Raw genomic sequence first — 20,095 nt, forward strand, 5'->3', positions numbered from 1 at the left:
TCATCATCATCATCATCTCCTGGGCGGGAAGGAATAGCGGGCGGGAGGGCAAAGGTGTTGTCATTGGGTCACTAATGGGATTGATTGGGACGACCCTCATGGTTAGGTATGGGTGGGATATCACTAGAGGGTTACCTTACGGTGCTACGATGGAAGTACTGCTCGCTCAAATTTCCAGGTATATACTTAGCGTTTGCCATGCAGTTACTGATCGTGTTCACCAGTGATTTACTGACGAGGAGAGAGTGACGGCTCAGGAGGGCGGGGAGCAAACGGTGACTGCGCAGCTGGCTACAGGTGGCTGCTCATCTTCATGTTCAAGAACCCGTGGACTATGTGATTACACCGGGCGAACAGCGGGGCACAGCTGTTCATGTCCAGCCCTTCTGCCGTGAGGGCTGCCTGGCGTTGCCCCGGGCGAACCGCAGCCAGCCGCGCGCAGCTGTTCATGTTCATGTTCCGTCCGTTCCGTCCGTTCAGCCCAGTCCCCCCTCCGCGCGTGAATTTGTTTTGTCCCTCGCGGAGGGCCAGGCGACGCGTTTCCCGTTGTTCACTCCCGCAACCTCTCCCCAGTTCTCCTGCGTTCTCCCGCCCTCTCTCCCACTCTCCCTCTCTCTTGCATTCTCACAAACGTAACACAACGCTACGCGCAGACAGTGAATCAGTCACCAGGAGTCATATCCGGTACGAAACGCGAGCTGAGGATATATTACCCCTGACGGCCGTCTCTCCTCGTTTCTTTGATCGATTCCACCTCGTTCTTCTCCCGTTCGATCCAAGGAGCGACCTGGGAAGAAAACAGATCGGAAGCAGACGAAACAAACGCAACACAGCGAGCGAAAACACCAACGTGTGTTGGAAGCTTCACGAATCTGAGAAAGCCTGAAGCCTGACTGGACCTCATCGTCATTATCGTCACTATCAGCGTCGATACCGACATCGAACTCGCGGCACAGACTATCGCCTCTACAAACAAGGTTTGTTTCCTCCGGTTTCCATGGAGCAAGAAGCTGTTGCTCACGCAGACTGCACAGGCAAAGGAGATTTATCGGGATTTCGCGAACCTCAGGACGATCTAGCGCACTGGTCAACCACCCTGGCCCTGACGCGAGCAAAGACATATCTATTCGACCGGCCTTTTGGTAGCCTGGGATACGATCAGCGCAAGGATCAACGTGAGTGCGTCTTATTGTCCACAGCGAGAGATCCACGACGAAGCTCGCCGTCATGAGTGCTCCAGAGGAGGCACTGACATTGAGCAAGAATCAGCGACGCCTCCGTCAAAAGCACTCCATGGCGCAGCGCATCTACCACCGGGCCAAGGCCTGTCTCCGCTGCCACGGCAACCTCGTCGAGCGGGCCGAGGCCAAGGAAAACCCGTGCAAGTTCCAGTACGTGTTCCCGTGCGGCCACATCCTCTGCCAGCGCTGCTTCGACGCGGCGGCGCCCTACGACGAGGCGTCCGAGTGCGACCGCTGCGGATCGTGCATCTGGCGACGCAGCACCTGGGCCCCCTCGTCGCTGACCGAGTGCGCGCACTGCGTGCCCTTCGCGAGCGTCCCGGCGGGCACCAAGCCGCCCTTGGAGCCCGGCATGCTCAAGCTCGGCTGGGAGAAGATTGGCCGCGCGTGCGGGCGCTGCGTCGCGGAGCGGCTGCTGCGCCGACTCACCGAGGAGGCGCGCGCGACGGGCGTGCCGGGCGCCGAAGTGGCCGTCGCGTGCCTGGGCACGGGCATGGACGCGCTGCACGGCTGGGTGGCGCCCGAGATGACCATCGAGGAGATGGGCGCGGGCGGCGAGCCCATGGCGCTCCCGGAGCTGGCGGCCCTGGCGAGCGGCAAGATGGAGGAGATGGCGGCGGCGCTCGAGGGCCTGCGCGCCGAGCGCGGATGGAAGCCCTCGCTGCTGTTGCAGGGCGTCGTGTTCCGCGAGCCGTACAAGGGCGCGGAGCCGGACTTTGACTACGAGAAGTGGCTCGACTTTGGCGACGACATGGAGGAGATGATGAACTTTGACCCGACGACATTGGAGGGCGAGGCGGCCGAGCCGATCGACTTTAATTTTGACTAGGCGCGGCGCGGCGTGCTTTTTCTCACCTAGAGCGCGGCATTGTAGGCGTTGGAAACGTGGGACGGACAAAGTTGGATGGACGGACGGCGTTTTCACCGGGTGTATGGGATGGCATGGCATGGCGTTTGTTGGGCATTTGTTTGGCGTTTTGCGAAAGACGGACGGCTGGCCATATGCGTGAGGTCTGTACAGGAGTAAGAGTATTCGTTCTCAATTAAGACGCACCTTTGACCCTTTGCAGAGCAGCAAGTGTGATGAAGTCCCGGTATACTGATGTCGTAGTCTGACTCGGTCTTGCCAAACCGCGGATGTGAATGGCGGCTGCGTAACTCTGCGGTAGTAATAGCTCGTGTCCTCGAGAGTATTCTTGAGCGTTTGCCGTTATGTGTCAAAAGGCATGGGCGAGGAGAGGAATCCGCCGTGATGACAACTTCAAACATGGCCAGCGGGCGATGGAGTTGAGGAGGTGGTGTTGCAGGGTCCAGGTGTCTTCAGGTGTTCCACCCCGGGCTTCGGATGACGGGCCCGGCAGTTGAGAGGCTCACTGTGGGGTAAGTGCTAGAGGAACCTGAGTTAGCGTGCCTCTCCGCTGAGATAATAGCCTTCAGGGGTCCAGGCACAACCACTAGCACCACCTAACGCCTAAAAGCGCCGTGTTCAATTAATCGCGACGCGTCTCCTGTCGCACGCGTCTGGGCCACGTTTGACTTTGACCTTTCCTCCATCCACGCAACGGCAGAAGCACACCCAAGATGCCGCTCATAATGAACGCCGAGCTCGACAAGCTCAACGGCCTCGCGCCGCGGGCCTGCGAGCTGTGCCACCGCCGCGACGACGTCAAGCGCTGCACCGCCTGCCAGGCCGTCTACTACTGCGGGCGCGAGTGCCAGGCGGCCGACCGCGATGACCACAAGATCCCCTGCAAAGTCATCAAGAAGGCGCGCGTCCACTACGAGAGCGAGTACGTTAAGCTGCGCGACATGCCCGGCGACATGCTCACGCCCGAGAAAATGTTCGAGAACGAGGTCGGCCACTTCTGGGGCATCCTCGAGACGCGGCCTTATATGCGCGCCCGCTACGGCCTCGTCGACGCCCTGCTGCTGAGCTACGGCACACCGGGAGGCCCCGTCGACGTCGTGCAGATGTGTCTCGACCACCTGCTCGACATGATGCGCCTGTGCCGCGGCGACAACATGGGGGTGCGCCAGGTCGTGCCCGGCCTGTACATCCGCCTCGGCCGCGATCAGGACGCATATGACTTTATTAGCTGGCATACGGCCAAGAGCGAGGACAGCGACTTTGACTGGGGCGATATGAGTCTCCCGTTTCTCGACACCAAGGACGCCAACGCGTTGGAGGAGCCGCCCGAGCGCTGGCTGAGAAGCCCCTGGCTGCCCCTGAGCCACGCCGTGGCCGTGACGCTCATCAAGGTGCGGATCCTGCTCGACCTGCGCGCCATCCAGAACGCAGGCGTGGCGCTGCGCGGCGCCGTGCCCGACGAGATAGTTGAGCTCATCCGCGGCCAGCTCGTCGGCAGCGTGGTCGGCGCGCGCCGCGACGTCCTACTGGCCGGGCCCGAGGAGACGGCGCGGCTCGCGGACACAGTACGCGGGCAGGTCAGGAAGCTGTACGACGCGGTCGACAAGTACAGCCCTCACTTCTGGAAAATACTGGTGGAGAAGCCCGACGCGGGCGTGCTGGAGCGGCCGGCCGGGCCCTACGGCCAGCAGTCGCGCGACGAGGCCTTGCTCATGGTCGGGTACAACTTTGCGTCGTGGTACGAGACGCCGGGAGCCATCGACTTGCTGCGGAGCCTGGCCGGCGGAAAGGCTTCCGGCAAGTGACCAACCGTGTCAAATGTGTCTCCGGTCTCCGGGCCGCGGTCAACGGGCGCGCTGGGGTGGCGTCCGGTCTGGAAGCAAAAGTCGCCCTTCCAAGCCATCTTGGCCGACGACGCCAAGACGCGCGTGCACCGACTATTACTCTTCCCGTGACTAATACCACCATGGGAAGGGCCTTATGATGATGATGCTAGATGATGAATGGCAATCGTTGTAACTTGTTTGCAAGGGACCACAAAACTGTGTTGTACTGACGGACTTGTTGGTTTCATGCGGAACCGGGCGCGTATCAAACTTCACAGGCCACTTTCTGTTACGCGCTGGCGCCACACGGGATCTGGGCGCCGAGAAGCACCATCGAAGGAGAGAAAAAGCACGCGATGCGCCGGCGCGACAGATACGACTGACGCATGTATTATCCCGCGGGTCGTTCCGTGCCATCTGTTTGGCGCGCGCCCAGGCACCAGACGCCCGAGGCTTGGGATAGAGTTTCTGTCTAGTAACGTAGCCAGTCATCCACCGAATGAATGGACGGGCATCACCCGCTTGGCGCCACGGGGGCGGGCCCCGCGGGCGGTTACGAGCACGCGTGAAGGATCGAGGGAAACGAAGAAAAAAAGGAGAAAAAAAAAACGGACGAGGAAGATGAGGAAGAAGTCGAGCGCAGACTTGCCAAGGTTTATGCCCGGTTCGCATCGGGGCGAAGCAGCTGTAGATGGAGCCGCGCCCGTCGGATCAGGAGGATCGTGACTGTGAGAGAAGGGCGGTGGGAGGACAAGCCTTGGAGGAGGAGCCTGCTTGTGTAAGTGGAAGCGAATTCTGGAAGACAAGGAATGAAGCGCGGGTGGAGACGGACGGGCATCGGATGACGATGTTCGATGTTCTTTTGTTTCCTGCGATGCTGCACCGTATCGATCCGTCGGGCAGACAGACAGGCAGGCAAAAAGGCACAGCACCCGTAGACACTCGATACCCACATTCTGCTCCATCCGGCCGCTGCCATCAAGGTGGCCGCCGGGCCTGCCGCGCGCCTTGTTCCGGCCCTCTGGCGCCGGACGTTGCCCGCGCAGCCGCCGCTGCAGCAACTTTTTCTGTGGTGCCTGGCTCTCGAGACTGGCAGCAGCATCCGCGTCTCACGTACGAGTACGTGCTGTATGACTGCGACAGCCGACGCGGGTGGAGTTTTTGAGGGGAGGACCTGGGGCGGCGCCAAGCTGCTGGCTGCTTTCCTTGCGCTGCGGCAATGCGGGAGAGAGGTTGGAGACCCGGGCGTGGGGACCGGCCGCCGACATGAACCGTGCGTTGCGAGATGCTGGGCAACATCCGAGCACTGCCACGATGGGGAAGGGAAGGGGATGGGGGGGAAGGGCAGAAAAATTCCTCCTCCACGATGGATGCAACAACACCATGTCGTGCGGTCGTGACCTGGGATTCTCATCCGACACGCGTGGGTGGCAGGAAAAAGCGCACAAGGCACGGGGGAAAAGAGAGCAGGGAGACGAAAGACGGAGTGGGAGGTCGGGCCATGCATCATTTGTGTCTGCCGTTGCGATCATATGCTAGGTTCACTTACACGCCTTTTTGGTGGGCACGTACAATGCGACTTACACCGCAGGCTTATCTCGGCAACAAGCGAGCGAGACACGACACAAAGCTAGCCCGCCCGCCCAGACCGGGGATCTGCGTCCCCCGTCACAATGTGACGGCGGCAATGCGATCCCGCCCGTTGTCGCTGATGATGATGAGGCATTTGCGCGACAAACGAGACGAGACGAGGAGAGGGAGGCTGTGTCTTGAGTCACTGGCCTGTGATATTTTGCCTTTTGGGGCTGGCGAGACATCAGGCCACGACAGACCCTTGGCCCGCCCGCCCATTCCCTCTTGGCGAGACCGGTGGCCCGGAACGAGGCAATCTGCCCCCCCCCCCCCCCCCCCCCCCCCCCAACGGCTGGCTTGTTGACACCAGGGCCCCGATGAGTAGGTACTGTAGCCATAGCTTGCCACGCGGAAGACTACATACAATGCTCCCCCTCGGCCTGCCCCATCCCGTGTGAATTGTCTTGCCATCTAGGACAGAGTTTGCACCTTTGACTTTTTTCTCTTCACCTCGTCTTCCCATCAATCACCGCCAATCGCACGCGTTGACGATACTCGACCTTGCGCTGCTTTCCCAGCTCAATCTCTGCTGCTTGTCTGGTGTATCCACGGTGTACGAGACTACCTCTGCTGCCAAAATTGTCTTATACCAGCGTTGATCCTCCTTCCTGGTGCAAAAGACCTTTTGTCGTCTAATCGTCACACTTCATTCTTTGCTCGAAGCGCGTCGTCGGCTCGAAGCAAATACCTCTCTGCTTGTTCTTTGTAGTAGCTCACTGCGACGTGAGCTGCCCCGAATACCACGAAGCTGGAGACTACTCTCTTCCTACTTGCAAACGCAGTCGTGGCGGCGACTGCGACGACGCTGGCACCGACACGGTTCCGGCCGCCATAGGGTCCCCCCCTTGCCTGGCAAACACAACACTCACACACTCTGGTGCAAAGAGCAGATAGAAAGAAAACGAAAGACTCTTTGATCTGATCAGGGTAGAGAGAAAAACAACAACACAAACCATCAGCATTCTCTTTTTGAGAATCCCTCGTCGTCTCACCTCCGGTAAATAAGACAGAAACACGCTTATACTGGCATGAAGACGCCTTCGCCTCCACGCGCAGCAGGTCCAACCCCTCGACGTCGTCCACCATGTTCACCCTCGGCGGCAAGTCCCTGAGCGGCCGGCGCACCGGCTCGTGGCCCTCGGGCGCGTCCTGGGCCGAGCTGCCGCCGCTTGCGCGCGATGCCTCCGCCGAGAGCGTGCTCGGCGCCTTTGCCGGCATGACGACCGAGGCGGCCCTCAACCACCTGCAGACGCAGCGCGACGGCCTGAGCGAGTTCGAGGCCGACGCCCGCCGCGAGCTCAAGGGTGCCAACGTCCTGCCCATGCACAAGGCGCCCTCCTGGATCATGACCTTTCTGCGCGCCATCCCGAACCCCTTCAACGCCCTGCTCTTCTTCCTGGCCATTATTCAGGTCGCCATGCCTGGTGGAGATTGGGTAAGCTTGCCCAGCCGGACCCCCAAGATGCCAAAGATGCCCGGGTGACTGACATGATGGGGAACATAGGCCGGCTTCGTCGTCATGTGGATCATGATCTCCGTCTCCGTCGGTGTCCGCTTCTGGCAGGAGTACCGCAGCAACGTCAAGGTCTTCCGCCTGCAGTCGTCCGTCAGCAAGCCCGTCCGCGTGCGCCGTCTGCCGCCGAGCGTCGATGTCGTCACCGGCAAGACGCACTCGTCCGATGTCCAGACGGTCGCCGAGATGGACCTTGTTCCCGGTGACATCATCCACCTGCCGCCTGGCTCCGTTGTCCCCGCCGACTGCATGATCCTCGAGTCAACCTTCCTGCGCATCAGCCAGTCGACGTGGACCGGCGAGAGCGAGCCCGTTGCCAAGGTCGCCGGCGTCGGCGGCGGCAAGGAGACTGGGCTGTTTGACCAGGAAAACATTGCCGTCATGGGCACGAGCGTGGTCTCGGGCAATGGCGTCGCACTTGTGCTGCGAACTGGCAAAGGTAAGTCGACGACGACAGAGGTGAAGGCCAAGGAAATTAGACGGGCGTGAGCTGACCCGACATGACACACAGACGTCCTCATTGCCAACATGGCCAAAGACTTGGAGAAGAAGCGCGAGAAGAATGCCTTCCAAAAGGGTATCCGCAACGTGAGCTGGATGCTCATCGGCTTCATGGTTGTCATGATCCCCGTTGTGAGTTGCCACTCCCCTTCAACTCTCACGCTGCGCGAAAGGTGTCTGACAAGGGACAGGTTCTCGTCATCAACGCAGTGACCAAGAGTGACTGGGGCCAGGCCGCCATCTTCAGCGTCAGTGTTGCCGTCGGCCTCGTGCCCGAGATGCTTCCCGCCATCGTCCAAGGCAACTTGGCTCGCGGAGCGTACGTGCTGTCCAAGATGAAGGCCATTGCCAGGCGACTGGATGCGGTTCAGAATATTGGCGCCATGTCTGTGCTTTGCAGTGACAAGGTGCGATCCACCATTGCGCCGTGGTGTTTTAATTGTCGGAGGTTGCTGACCACTGGACAGACAGGAACTCTCACCAAGGACGAGATACACCTCTGCAGCCATGTTGACTGCACTGGTGCCGACAATGTGGCGGTCCTCCAGCTGGCCACCGTCGACGCGCATATCCAGGGCAGCAACGGAAACAACATCGATGCCGCCATCGTTGCGCACCGCGGGTCCGACGGCGAGCCTATCCCCGTTGCGCAGTACACCAAGGTCGCTGCCATTCCCTTCACGTTCGAACGTCGTCGCAGCGCGTGTGTCGTCCGCGGTGTCACGGGCCAGAATCTTCTCATCGTCAAGGGCGCCCTCGAGGAAGTGGTCTCGCTGTGCTCGAGCGTGCGCGAGGGCGGCATCTGTGTCGCCATGGACGTCGCCAAGAAGCTCGACATTGAGCGTCGCGCCGAGGAGTTCAACCGACAGGGCTACCGTGTGCTCCTCGTGGCGCAGAAGAAGCTCGTGGGCGCGGAGCTGCACGACGAGGACGGCCTGCACCAGCTCGAGGGCGAGATGACGCTCGAGGGCATGCTCACCTTCATCGACCCGCCCAAGGAGGACGCCGCCGCGGCCATTGCGCAGCTCAAGGAGCTCAACGTCGAGATCAAGGTGCTCACAGGAGACAGCCTGGCCGTCGCTCTCAACGTGTGCCAGGCGCTGCACCTCGTTAGCCCCTCCGAGGTGACCGAGGGTGACGATGTCCAGGCCATTACGGGACCGGAGCTCGCGCAGCTGGGCGACGGCGAGGCCTTCGAAGAGGCCGTCCGTCGGTGCAAGGTGTTTGCGAAGCTGACGCCGCAGCAAAAGGCTTCGGTCGTGGGCACGCTGCGAGAGAAGGACGGCCACTGCGTGGGGATGCTGGGCGACGGCATCAACGACTGCATGGCGCTGCGGAGGGCGGACGTGGGTATCTCGGTCGACTCGGGCGCGAGTGTGGCCAAGGACTGCGCCGACTTGATCCTGACCGAGAAGGGACTGGACATTGTCGTGTCGAGTGTGCGCGTCGGCCGCCTGACGCACGGCAACACCATCAAGTACATCAAGGTGAGGGAGCACTCGCGACTTGATGCCCTGGACTTGGCTAACTGGTCTTGCAGATGGTCACGTCGTCCAACTTTGGCAACGTCTTCTCTGTTCTCGTCTCGAGCGCCTGGCTTCCGTATGAACCGGTTCGTCTTCCTTCATGTTGTTGCTGCTCCTGAGTTCCTTACTGACACCCGCGGTGTGCAGATGTCTTCGCTGCAGATCCTGATGCAGAACCTGCTCTACGATATCAGCCAAATCGCCATCCCGTGGGACCGCATGGATGAAGAGTACCTGACGACGCCCAAGCGCTGGGACTCGTGGGACCTGCTCAAGTTCACGCTCGTGCTGGGCCCGACGAGCTCCGTCTTCGACATGTGCACGTACTCGCTCAACTACTTCTACTACGGCGTGAAGACGGACGACAGCGACTACATGGTTGGCATGGCCCAGGCACACTGGTTCTGGCAGGGGTACGTGATGCGACTCGACCGTTCCTCGACTACGTGTGATTGACAGATGGATGCTGACCGAACCCAGACTTCTCACGCAGACGCTCATCGTGCACATGCTGCGAACGGCCAAGATCCCCTACCTGCAGTCGCGGCCCGCGATGCCTCTGGCGCTTTCGACGTGCGCCATCATGGTGATTGGCTTTGTCATCCCGTGGGTGCCGCCGTTCCGGTCCGCTCTTGGCTTCTCGCGGCCGGCGCCGTCGTTTGTGGGCTTCCTGGTGGCGGAGCTCGTGGGCTACTCGCTCGAGGTGCAGATTGTCAAGGTCATTTACAAGCGCATCTTCAAGACGTGGCTGTAAGTGCGGGAAATTCGATGGTCGTCGACCTGGTCCGGGACACGGACTGGACGAACGGAGAAGGGGCAAAGCAACAGAGGTTCAACACGGGCGGAAGCGGTTCTCCAACAGGACCGGGTGTAAAAAGTTTGTCATTCGTAATAGTTACTGTGTTAGGACACAGCATGCGCAGGCTCGTTGGTGATTGATTGATGAGTGATGCGGCGAGTGCCGGGTGCTGCTCGGGCGGCAGCGGCGTTTTGTGGCGTTGCCAGGGAAGGCGAGGTTGAAGCTGAGTGAGAGTGGGTGAGTGAGTGAGCGAGTGAGAGAATGTATCGGCGACTGAGGCAGGAGAGACACATTTGGAGGCGGGCACGTGAAATGGTGTGCGAGGATGAGTAAGCGCGGGACCGCCCGACATCGCCCCCGGAAGTCGACGATTACAAACGCCTCTTTAAAGACGACGAGATGCTCGCTCCAGCTCGTGCCAATTCACTCCAAAAATCACCATGGCGTCTTCGCGGTCACTGGCGGCGCCGGCCCGCCGGTTGACGAGGTCGCTGGCCGCAGCAACGCCTGCGAGGGCGGGCTTCGCGGCGGCGGCTCCTCGCTGCTTCCACGCCGCCCCAGCCCGACGGTCCGGCGCATCGCCATCCAACCCGGCCATGGCCTTTCCCTGCCTCGACGCCATGGAGACGCGCTCTCAGACGCTCCAGGCTGGCAGGTCGTCGTCGTCGTCCGGGTCCGGGCCCGAACCCTCGTACACGTCGGGCGCGACCCAGACCTACCACTGCAAGGAGCCCCTGGAGCTGGACTGGGGCGGCGTCTTGCCCGAGTTTACCATCGCCTACGAGTCCTGGGGCGAGATGAACGCCGACAAGTCCAACGTAATTCTCTTGCACACGGGCTTGTCGGCGTCTTCACACGCCCACTCGACGGCCGCGAACCCGCAGCCCGGCTGGTGGGAAAAGTTCATCGGCCCTGGCGGGCCCCTCGACACGGACAAGTACCACGTCATCTGCACAAATGTCATCGGCGGCTGCTACGGCTCGACAGGCCCCAGCAGTATCGACCCGGCCAACGGCGAGCGCTATGCCACGCGCTTCCCCGTCCTGACCATGCAGGACATGGTGCGCGCCCAGTTCCGCCTCCTCGACGGGCTCGGCGTCGATCGCCTCTACGCCAGCGTCGGCTCCAGCATGGGCGGCATGCAGTCGCTCGCCGCCGGTGTGCTCTTCCCGTCGCGCGTCGGCCGCATCGCCTCCATCAGCGGCTGCGCACGCAGCCACCCCTACAGCATTGCCATGCGCCACACCCAGCGCCAGGTGCTCATGATGGACCCCAACTGGAACCGCGGCTTCTACTACGACAAGATCCCGCCTCACGCCGGCATGAAGCTCGCCCGCGAGATCGCCACTGTCACCTACCGCTCCGGCCCTGAGTGGGAGCAGCGCTTCGGCAGGCGGCGGGCCGACCCCAGCAAGCCCCCGGCCCTGTGCCCGGACTTTCTCATCGAGACGTACCTCGACCACGCCGGCGAGAAGTGGTGCCTTACGTACGATCCCAACAGCCTGCTCTACGTGAGCAAGGCCATGGACCTGTTCGACCTGGGACGTGAGAATCAAGTCGCCGCCCAGGCCCGCCGCGCCGCCCGCCAGCGCGACATCGCGGCCGGTGCCTGCACGCCCGCCGATGCGCAGTGCAACCTGACGCTGCCCGCCACACCGTACGAGGAGCAGCCCGGGTCGCAGGTCGACGCTGACGGGCCCATCGGACCGTCTTCGTCGCGCCCGCCCTACGACCTGGTGCTCGGCCTCGCCCCTCTGCGGGATATCCCCACGCTCGTCATGGGCGTGGCGAGCGACATCCTCTTCCCGGCGTGGCAGCAGCGCGAGGTCGCCGAGGCGGTGCGCCTGGCGGGCAACCGCAACGTGACGCATATGGAACTGAGCGAGGAGATGAGCCTGTTTGGGCACGACACGTTTTTGCTGGACCTGGAGCACGTCGGCGGGAATCTGCGAATGTTTTTGAATTGAATCACGTCCGGCATGATGACCATTGAGAATTCTCGTGAAGTTGGTTGCCGCTTTACGTACAAGTCACAGGCAGTCCCTTCTCGGATTAGCCGCAATGGCTTGAGGCTGTTGGTTTCTCCCTTGTCTTCTCCCGTCTTTCATGTCATGCAGCTCCTGCGGCCCTAAAGTGGCACCCGGCCAACGACCTGCACTCGGCCATGGCAAGAAAGTGTTGGACAATCCTAGACCACTGGTTCAGCGTGACTGTAGCTGGGGGCCTGAGATCCGGCGTCGCGGACTGGCATAGGCGCGAGCCAAGGGCAGGAGAACACCCTGGGAACATGCTCGGACCACAACCGAAGCAGCTTGTGGCACAGACAACTTGTGAAGCGGCGATCGATCTATTGCTAATATAAGGCTGCCTATTTACGTACCGCTAGGGCAGCTGGCCAGCTGTGAATACGTCAAGTGAAGAGACGGAGCATGATGGGAGAATCGAATAAATAGAGTGAGGGAGGACGAGGATGCGAGGTATGAGAAGTGACGCCAAACACTCGACTCAGACCCTGCCTCTCCCCCCCCTTAAAGACCTTTCCTTTTGCGCTTCTTTAGCTGCCTACCCTACCTGCCTGCTCATCCAACTCGAACTCCAGGATGCTTCTTCGTCGTACTCTTATAGCCGTCCCTGTGCTGCTCGCGCTGAGTGGCGGCAGCCACGCAACCCCAATGAACGTCGAAGCGGCGGGCATTCAAGGCGTAAGCTTGCAGACAGTCCCACCCCTGACTTGGATCAAGACAGACGCTGATGGTGTGCATGTAGATGTGCGTGACCGTCGGTGGCCGGGATATATGCGCTGAGTCGCATGACGCTGCCGAGGCGGCGAAGTACGGATGCCCGGCTCGGAACTTCTACTGGATGCCCTGCTCGCACGGCCAGGTACGTTGCTTGTTCCTGCACAAAACTCGTGCGCGGCGTCGACGACACCGTGCTTGGCTGCTGGTAGGCGGTATGTACCTGTTGACTGACCAGTGTGGGCGATGTATGGTAGTGTTCTGCGCAGGGATCGAACTGCTGGTTCAGTGATGCCTGGACGCTGTGCCAGTAGCAGGGCGGTGGCCGCTCGGCCTTGACGAAGGGTGTTGGCAGCAGGACGGGAGGCGACAAGTCACTCAGGATATGGAGTGGTATGCGTAGTGGTTTTTCGTTGCGCGGCGGCCCTTTTTGGTGTCGTCGTAGGGAGGCGCGGCGATATGATGATGTTTAGAGACCACCTGCTGCTAAAAAAAAGGTTGCTCAACTCCTGATGAGTTCGCATTACTGGGTGACAGAGACGCGTGTTCTTCCAGCAATATGGCCTGCACTCCAGCTTTTCAACGAATGCTCTTTGGTGTCTCGGTGCGCAGCTGTAGATTGTCCATTGACCGACGGTTCTGCAACATGCGTTGTCTCGACAGGCCCGATCAAGATGGCCTGGCGAAGATGCCACCTGTCCCCCTCCAGCGTGACCCGTTAACTTGGCCTTATCCTGGCCGATCGGGCGACGTTTCGGGATCGGAAGGTGTGATTGCGAGGGATGTTAAGAGCAGCTCTTTGGCGTCACGGTATCGTATCAAACAGTCTGATCCACTGGCGCCGGAAAAGAGGTTCGTTCCCCTCCGACCAAAGAACGCTTTGCAGCTGCATGAGCACATCGTCCCAAGTGACCAGATCGAGCTCGCGGGCAAGGAAGCGGCCCTGCTCCATGAACCACGCGCAGGCGTCGTCCATGTCTGCTGCAGACGCCATGCCGACCGACACGGCCCAGATTCCCAGGGGTCCGTGCAGATGCGGCGACTCGGCCAGCGCTTCGATCTGCTTCTGAAGTTGCTGTACCACGGCCATGACTAGATGGACGTGAGAGTAATATGTCGTGCCATGCAGGACTAGCATGTACAGGACCATGGCGTACCGGAGGCATTCGGATACTGCGGGCCTGCTCGATTCTCCAGCCCCACCCCCTGACGGCGTTTCGGGCAATAGCAAGAGCTTGTGTACTGCAAAGCATGTCAAGTCGTGCAAGTCGGCGTTGGTCAGCCGTGGCTGCTCGAGAGGTTCGAATATGTAACGTAGGCGACTGAGGATGTGGGCTACGTCGTGGTCGATGGCCGCATCGCTGAACGGGCCCGTGCCGAACCCTGTAGTGCTTGGAGCCAGCCGCCACTGTGTTATCGGACTCAGTCCGTCTCCAAAACCATCATCGTCCTGAACTGGGAATTGGGGAGATCCCGTTACGAGCAGAGATACCCTGCGCTGCGTCAGTGGCGCGGCAATCACTGCTACAGACAAGTATACTTTCTACTCACCAAGGAACCATCCTTGCCGTCAGGGGGCTCGTCCGCTTCACCTGACTGATGCCTCCCCTGACGTCGACCATGCGCTTCACACCATCGATGTGCATCTGACTCGCTTCAAAGTTGCCCTTGCCGTGCTACAGATGTGAGATTGAGAACGATGCGCTTGCATGAGTCAATGGAAGGCGTACCTCAATCGCAGCAAGCGTCACCACCGCATTCATGGTCTCATCCTGGACCGCCAATGACGAGTCCGCAATCTTCCGTCGGACCAGGGACACCGAGTCCGCCATCAGTAGCTCCGAGATGGGAAACCCGCGCTGCGCTCGCAGTTCCTCGTCCAGGGACGCCGTCTGTATCGAGACGTGGAATAGGGCCGGGTCGGCGAGCGCCAGGGGCCACCACGCCACGACGAACGGGTTGGACTCCATGTTTAGATCTAGCGGGTAATACTGGAAGGCAATCGTAGATAAGACTGATGGTGTTAGTAACGCTGTCGACGAAGTGACTTAGTTGGTCCGTGGAAGGGGGAGGGATTACAGTGCTGCATGAGGCGCTGTACATGGACGCGCGGGAGCCTCGTTGCCGGATACGAGTCGAAGGGATCAAACGCCGCGTCGGCCGGCGCCAAGAGGCCTATTGAGCCGCCTATAGAAGCGGCGGACACGGGCGTTGAGGGCAGAGTTCGGGCCGCGTTGTTGTTGGTGGGCGGAGGTGTGCGCTTGATACCCAGAAGCTTCACGTTGCGCGCGGGGGACGGCGCATGCGCCGACGCCGTCAGTGGCTCATTGACATAATTACACCTGACACCCCTCCTGATGCAGCGGGAGCATCGCGGAGAGCGCAGGTCACAGCTATGCTTAGCCTTTGCACAGGCGTCGCAAGATCTGCGGAGGGTTGCGCGCATGTCTCTGCGTGGGCTGATCCAGGCTCTAGCTGGGGCGGCGTGAAGCACGGGGCATCGCGGCTAGGCCGGAGGAGGACAAGAAGACATGGACAAGTTGCAGGCGGTGTTGTCGCGCCCGGGCCTGCCCCTGTGCAGATATTTTCGGACGGCTTGAATGGCTTGGAGGGGGGAAAGATGAAGTGGGAAAAAGGAGAGAGAGAGGCGTTCGCGATGACATGCGGCGGCGGCACGGAGGGCTCGGCTCAGAGACTGGATGTTGGTGGTAGTGGTGAGTCGTGACATGTCGTAGTTTCGGACGCAACATCCAGAGAGTCCAGACGGGTCGCAACGGCGCGGCAGGGGCGTCTGGAGACTAGCCCCAAAGAGGACTAGACTCCGCAACGTGAACCGGGGCCCAACGTGTCGTGCTGCAAGCTTGGCTGTTGCTGGTGTTGGTGCTGCTCCGGCTGGCGTTTCCGTCAGCGCACCCACAGAGGCGGTTCCTGGCGATTTCGGCGTTTAAACAGTGTGGGACCCCACCAATGCATCCATCCCGTCAAGTTCCAACCCTCCAAGTCAAGCCTGAGCCCTCGTCCGGAGTCTAGTACGCTTACGGCATATGCCACTGAGACGAACATGCGGAGGCCAGGGCTGCATGGCGGGAAGAGTGGTGCATCATCACCGGGTTGGGCATATGGACGTGTTGTGATTCGTTTAATGAGCGATGATTCCGGCGGTAGAACGGGCGCAGAACCCGTAGGGCCACGCCACTTCATCTGACGCCTGTGTTGCCGGGGGTTCTCTTGATGCTCCATGGCATGTATAAGACCCCCTCGAGCCCGCGTCCGTTTCGGCTTAGAGACGTTCATATGAGAGAACGCCCAAGGTTTCCTTTGAGTCCAGCATGGCAACAGTAGTAGAAGCTAACGGCCATCTGGCTGCCGGCAATGGCGTGCCCGACCTTTCGCACAATGGCACACAGCCCCAGGTCGATGGTCTGCTGTCGGGCTACTTGTCGAACTGGAGTGGCCTGCAAATCTCCATCACGATACTTCTCGTGCTGATGACATACGATCAAGGTACGCCATTTCATCATGGCAACAGACCAACGGCTCACGCTTGCAGTCGCCTACATCATCCGCAAGGGATCCATCGCGGGGCCTACGTTCAAGATCCCGTTCATGGGACCCTTCCTGCAGGCCCTCTACCCAAACTTCGACGCCTACCTCGCCCAGTTCGCCAGCGGGCCGCTCAGCTGCATCTCCGTCTTCCACAAGTGAGCCGGCCACCTTCTTACACGTACCAGGCACGCCTCCGGACGACTGACAACATCCCCCAACAGGTTCGTCGTCCTGGCATCGGACCGGGACATTGCACACAAGGTGTTCAAGTCGCCCGCCTTCGCCCGGCCCTGCCTCGTCCCCATCGCCATCGACATCATGCGCCCGACCTCGTGGGTGTTTCTCACCGGCAAGGCCCACGCCGAGTTCCGCCGCGGGCTGACGGGCCTTTTCACGAACCGCGCCCTTAGCACCTATCTTCCCGTGCAGGAGAGCGTCTACGCCGATTACTTTGACAAGTTTGTCGAGGCGAGCAGGGCCAATGGCGGTAAGCCCATCAAGTTCATGGGGCTCTTCCGGGAGATCAACTGCGCGCTCTCGTGCCGGACGTTCTTTGGCGACTACATCTCGCAGGAGGCGGTCAAGAAGATTGCCGACGACTTTTATCTCGTTACCGCGGCGTTGGAGCTCGTCAACGTTCCCTTCTCCATGTATATCCCCTTTACGAAGTGCTGGCGGGGGAAGCGCATCGCGGACGCTGTGCTGGACGAGTTTACGAGGTGTGCCGCCGCGTGCAAGGCCAACATGGCGTCTGGGGCGGAGCCCATGTGCATCGTCGACCAGTGGGTGGTGCACATGATGGAGTCCAAGGCGTACAACGAAAAGATTGCCGCCGGGGAGACGGAGGCGGAGAAGCCAATCAACCTAATCCGCGAGTTCAGCGACGAGGAGATTGGCCAGACGATATTCACGTTTCTCTTCGCGTCGCAGGATGCGTCCAGCAGCGCCACGACGTGGCTCTTCCAGATCCTCGCACAGCGGCCCGACGTGCTCGACCGGCTGCGGGAGGAGAACCTCGCGGCGCGCGGCGGCGACAAGACGCGCCCCTTTGAGCTCGGCATGCTGGAGTCGTCGCTGCCCTACACCAACGCCGTGGTCAAGGAGCTGCTGCGCTACCGCCCGCCCGTCATCTTCGTGCCGTACCTCGCGACCAAGGCCTTCCCCGTCACGCCCGACTACACGGTGCCCAAGGGCGCCATGGTCGTGCCGTCGTGCTACCCGGCGCTGCACGACCCGGAGGCGTACCCGAACCCGGACGTGTTTGACCCGGAGCGCTGGATCACGGGCGACGCAGAGTCCAAGACGCGCAACTGGCTCGTCTTTGGCGCCGGGCCGCACGACTGTCTGGCGCGCAGGTATGTGCCGCTGACGATGGCGGCCATGATTGGCAAGGCGGCTCTGGAGCTGGACTGGGTGCACCACGCGACGGACCGGTCCGACGAGATTAAAGTGTTTGCCACCTTGTTTCCTATGGTACGTTATATTTTGACACATCAAATCGGATGCGGGCTGCGCCGGCCGGCGAACAATGCCGTGCAGCAAAAATATGCAAGGTTGCGCGCTAACATGATGCCAGGACGAATGCCCCCTTGTCTTTACAAAGCGAGCATAGATAACAAAAGCCTCTTTGTGTGCCACTGCTGCTCGACCTCCCGTTTCAGCATGGTGCTTGTGGCGGTTGCAGGAACCCCTTGGCCATGGCGACTCCAACTCCGTGGTGCCAGATGTTTGCCATCTTGACGTAGCCGTCGTCGTTGGGATGCGTCCCGTCTGCCAGATCGTCGCGTTGTGGACCGTCCGGGCCGTGCATGTCGACGAGCACTAGTCTCTTGTTCTGGAAGCCATCCTGCCGTACCAGCTCATGCAGGGCGTCATTCCAGCGAACCACCCGCGATTGTGTCTTGTCGTCACAGCTGACGAGGAGTGTAGACAGTATGATGGTGGAATTCGGTGATGCCCCCCACAGAAACTCGAGCAAATCGGTCACGCGCTGGCTCGCAGACCGCAGGTCCAGGTCTTGAATGCAGTCATTCGAGCCGGCATTGACGGTGAACAAGTTGGGCAGCGCCCGCGGGACAGACCTCCGCGCCTTGGCCTCAATCTGCTTGACGGTGAAGCCCCGCCAGCCCTCGTTGCAATTGTCCGTCATGGTCCCCGCGGTGCGCGACCCGACCATCTGGACGCGGTGCCCGTCCGCGACGAGCAGCTCTCGCAGCGCCTGTCGGTAGCCGTTGCCATGGGAGGAGCCCTGCCCGTACGTGATGGAGCCGCCGAGGGGCATGAGGCGCAGGGCCGGGAGCCTCTGCATGCTTGTCTGTCAATGGCGGGCTGAGAACAGAGCTGGGGCGTCAACATGAATGAATGGACGTTCTGGTGTGTGTCCTCCTTCGTACGTCAGAGGCTGCGTGCGTGTGGGCGGTGCGGAACACGTTCCCCCAGGGCGGAAAGTGAAACATCTGGGGATGCAGGTTGGCGTGGATGGCGTCCCATGGGCTGAGGAACGAGCTTGCCCTCCAACGGCAATTTCCGGGTCCTCGGTCGCGTGGAGTCGGACGCCAGCGGACGCTTGGCCGCCACGGACGGAGTGCCGAAAGCCTTCTTCACCACAGGAGAAGCGCCACAAGGCCCGCGAGCCATTCAGAGCGGCGTCCGTCCCCAACTTTCCCTCGGTTTCCAGGCCTCTGGCCCCTCTCTTTTTTCTTTCCCACCTTGAGGCCCAGCGGCGTTAGGAGTTAGCTCTGCGTGGGTGGTGCTTGTTGTTCCGCATTGGGGATCAGTAAGCACCTTCGCGGGCCGTGATGAGGCAGCCCGCCAGCCATGTAGCCAACCAGCAGGGCACAGCCCAATGAAACCCTGCGGTTGAAGGTTGGAACAGGCCCAGAATGTTGTCTGTCGCCGGCAAGGCCGATCTCCAACTGTTGAAGATCAGAGGGGCCCCGCGGGGGGGCTCAAGGTGGGCTGCTCTATAAACCACACCGCTGCCCCTGCACCCGTGCCCCCTTCCATAGCCACATAGCTTCGGCACTTCTCTTTGCCAAATCGTCGAACGTTTGCGAGTTTTTACCTCTCCAGTCGAGGATAGCTTCAAGTCGTCCATAATGGTTAGGCAAACAGTCCTTGTTCAACACACGCCGCTGTGGAACGCGCGCGCAACGACTGTCATGGAGGCGTACCGCAACCGCTCCATGGTCCGCGGCGATCGGCGCCCCAGCACTGCCGAAGGCGCCTGCGGCTGCCAGCGCCATCTCCAAATGAGCAGCTCGTGCGGGATGCACCCAGACGACAGCTCGCACAACTGCTTCGGCGAGTCGTATCATGGCCGCGGCACATCATCATCATCATCATCAACAACAACAGCAGCCTGCTACGACCATTCCGCCGCAACGTCACCGGGCGGAGCGAAGACCGGTGCCGAGCAAGACGGGTGCGAGTGCAACACAGCGCGTCTCTTCGAGTCATTAGACGTCAACGACATGTCGGGCCACCTGTGGATCCTGGGCCACCTCGGCACGACGGACGACGAGCGGGCGTCGCTGCACCAGTTCCTCCACGGCCAGCAGCAGTGGGCCGCGCCCGAGCCCGCGCCTCGCCCCGTCGAGCAGGAGAACCTCGCGCACCCCTACAAGCGGCGATGCGTCGGCCCCAACGGGGACTCGATGCCGGTCGACAAGACTTCATACGACCAGGAGAGCCGCGAGTTTGCACGGTGGATGTGGAACGCCTGGGACTACACCATGTCGCCGTACCAGGTCAAATGAGCGCGGGGCGTTGATCGATGTGATGGGAGCGAAACATATTGCTTATGGCGAACCGGTTACGACATGAACAGGCAGGCGTGATGGGCACAAATCGGCGTGACGGATTGGAAAATCATGACTCTTAAGCGATTAATGGAGGAAGACAAG

At 60.9% G+C, this 20,095-nt stretch overlaps 8 protein-coding genes across 8 annotated transcripts; 6 read left to right on the top strand and 2 right to left on the bottom strand.

The window, feature by feature from the left end:
* Positions 1–1,227: 1,227 nt before the first annotated feature.
* On the top strand, positions 1,228–2,070 carry PLICBS_009790 (uncharacterized protein; the record flags this gene model as incomplete). Its single annotated transcript, XM_018325413.2, has 1 exon — positions 1,228–2,070. One exon carries the CDS (start codon positions 1,228–1,230, stop codon positions 2,068–2,070), a length of 843 nt encoding a protein of 280 aa, XP_018176807.2.
* Positions 2,071–2,822: 752 nt separating this feature from the next.
* PLICBS_009791 (uncharacterized protein) lies at positions 2,823–3,914 on the top strand (the record flags this gene model as incomplete). The annotated part of the gene is made up of 1 exon (XM_018325414.2): positions 2,823–3,914. The coding sequence occupies one exon, from the start codon at positions 2,823–2,825 to the stop codon at positions 3,912–3,914; it is 1,092 nt and encodes a 363-aa protein (XP_018176808.2).
* Positions 3,915–6,651: 2,737 nt separating this feature from the next.
* PLICBS_009792 (uncharacterized protein) lies at positions 6,652–9,861 on the top strand (the record flags this gene model as incomplete). The annotated part of the gene is made up of 8 exons (XM_018325415.2): positions 6,652–7,002; positions 7,072–7,519; positions 7,592–7,713; positions 7,773–7,988; positions 8,049–9,068; positions 9,122–9,193; positions 9,255–9,520; positions 9,588–9,861. 8 exons carry the CDS (start codon positions 6,652–6,654, stop codon positions 9,859–9,861), a joined length of 2,769 nt encoding a protein of 922 aa, XP_018176809.1.
* Positions 9,862–10,346: 485 nt separating this feature from the next.
* Positions 10,347–11,873, top strand: PLICBS_009793 (uncharacterized protein; the record flags this gene model as incomplete). Its single annotated transcript, XM_018325416.2, has 1 exon — positions 10,347–11,873. One exon carries the CDS (start codon positions 10,347–10,349, stop codon positions 11,871–11,873), a length of 1,527 nt encoding a protein of 508 aa, XP_018176810.2.
* A 1,576-nt stretch (positions 11,874–13,449) lies between these two features.
* Positions 13,450–14,614, bottom strand: PLICBS_009794 (uncharacterized protein; the record flags this gene model as incomplete). Its single annotated transcript, XM_065601720.1, has 4 exons — positions 13,450–14,052; positions 14,101–14,137; positions 14,196–14,320; positions 14,375–14,614. The coding sequence occupies 4 exons, from the start codon at positions 14,612–14,614 to the stop codon at positions 13,450–13,452; spliced, it is 1,005 nt and encodes a 334-aa protein (XP_065457792.1).
* A 1,359-nt stretch (positions 14,615–15,973) lies between these two features.
* PLICBS_009795 (uncharacterized protein) lies at positions 15,974–17,802 on the top strand (the record flags this gene model as incomplete). Its single annotated transcript, XM_018325418.2, has 4 exons — positions 15,974–16,148; positions 16,195–16,345; positions 16,412–17,663; positions 17,767–17,802. 4 exons carry the CDS (start codon positions 15,974–15,976, stop codon positions 17,800–17,802), a joined length of 1,614 nt encoding a protein of 537 aa, XP_018176812.2.
* Positions 17,803–17,847: 45 nt separating this feature from the next.
* Positions 17,848–18,498, bottom strand: PLICBS_009796 (uncharacterized protein; the record flags this gene model as incomplete). The annotated part of the gene is made up of 1 exon (XM_018325419.2): positions 17,848–18,498. One exon carries the CDS (start codon positions 18,496–18,498, stop codon positions 17,848–17,850), a length of 651 nt encoding a protein of 216 aa, XP_018176813.2.
* A 790-nt stretch (positions 18,499–19,288) lies between these two features.
* PLICBS_009797 (uncharacterized protein) lies at positions 19,289–19,948 on the top strand (the record flags this gene model as incomplete). Its single annotated transcript, XM_018325420.2, has 1 exon — positions 19,289–19,948. One exon carries the CDS (start codon positions 19,289–19,291, stop codon positions 19,946–19,948), a length of 660 nt encoding a protein of 219 aa, XP_018176814.2.
* Between the last annotated feature and the right edge of the window lie 147 nt (positions 19,949–20,095).

The sequence above is a fragment of the Purpureocillium lilacinum genome (genome assembly GCF_023168085.1).
Source record: "Purpureocillium lilacinum CBS 284.36 DNA, scaffold_7, whole genome shotgun sequence".
NCBI lineage: Eukaryota > Fungi > Ascomycota > Sordariomycetes > Hypocreales > Ophiocordycipitaceae > Purpureocillium > Purpureocillium lilacinum.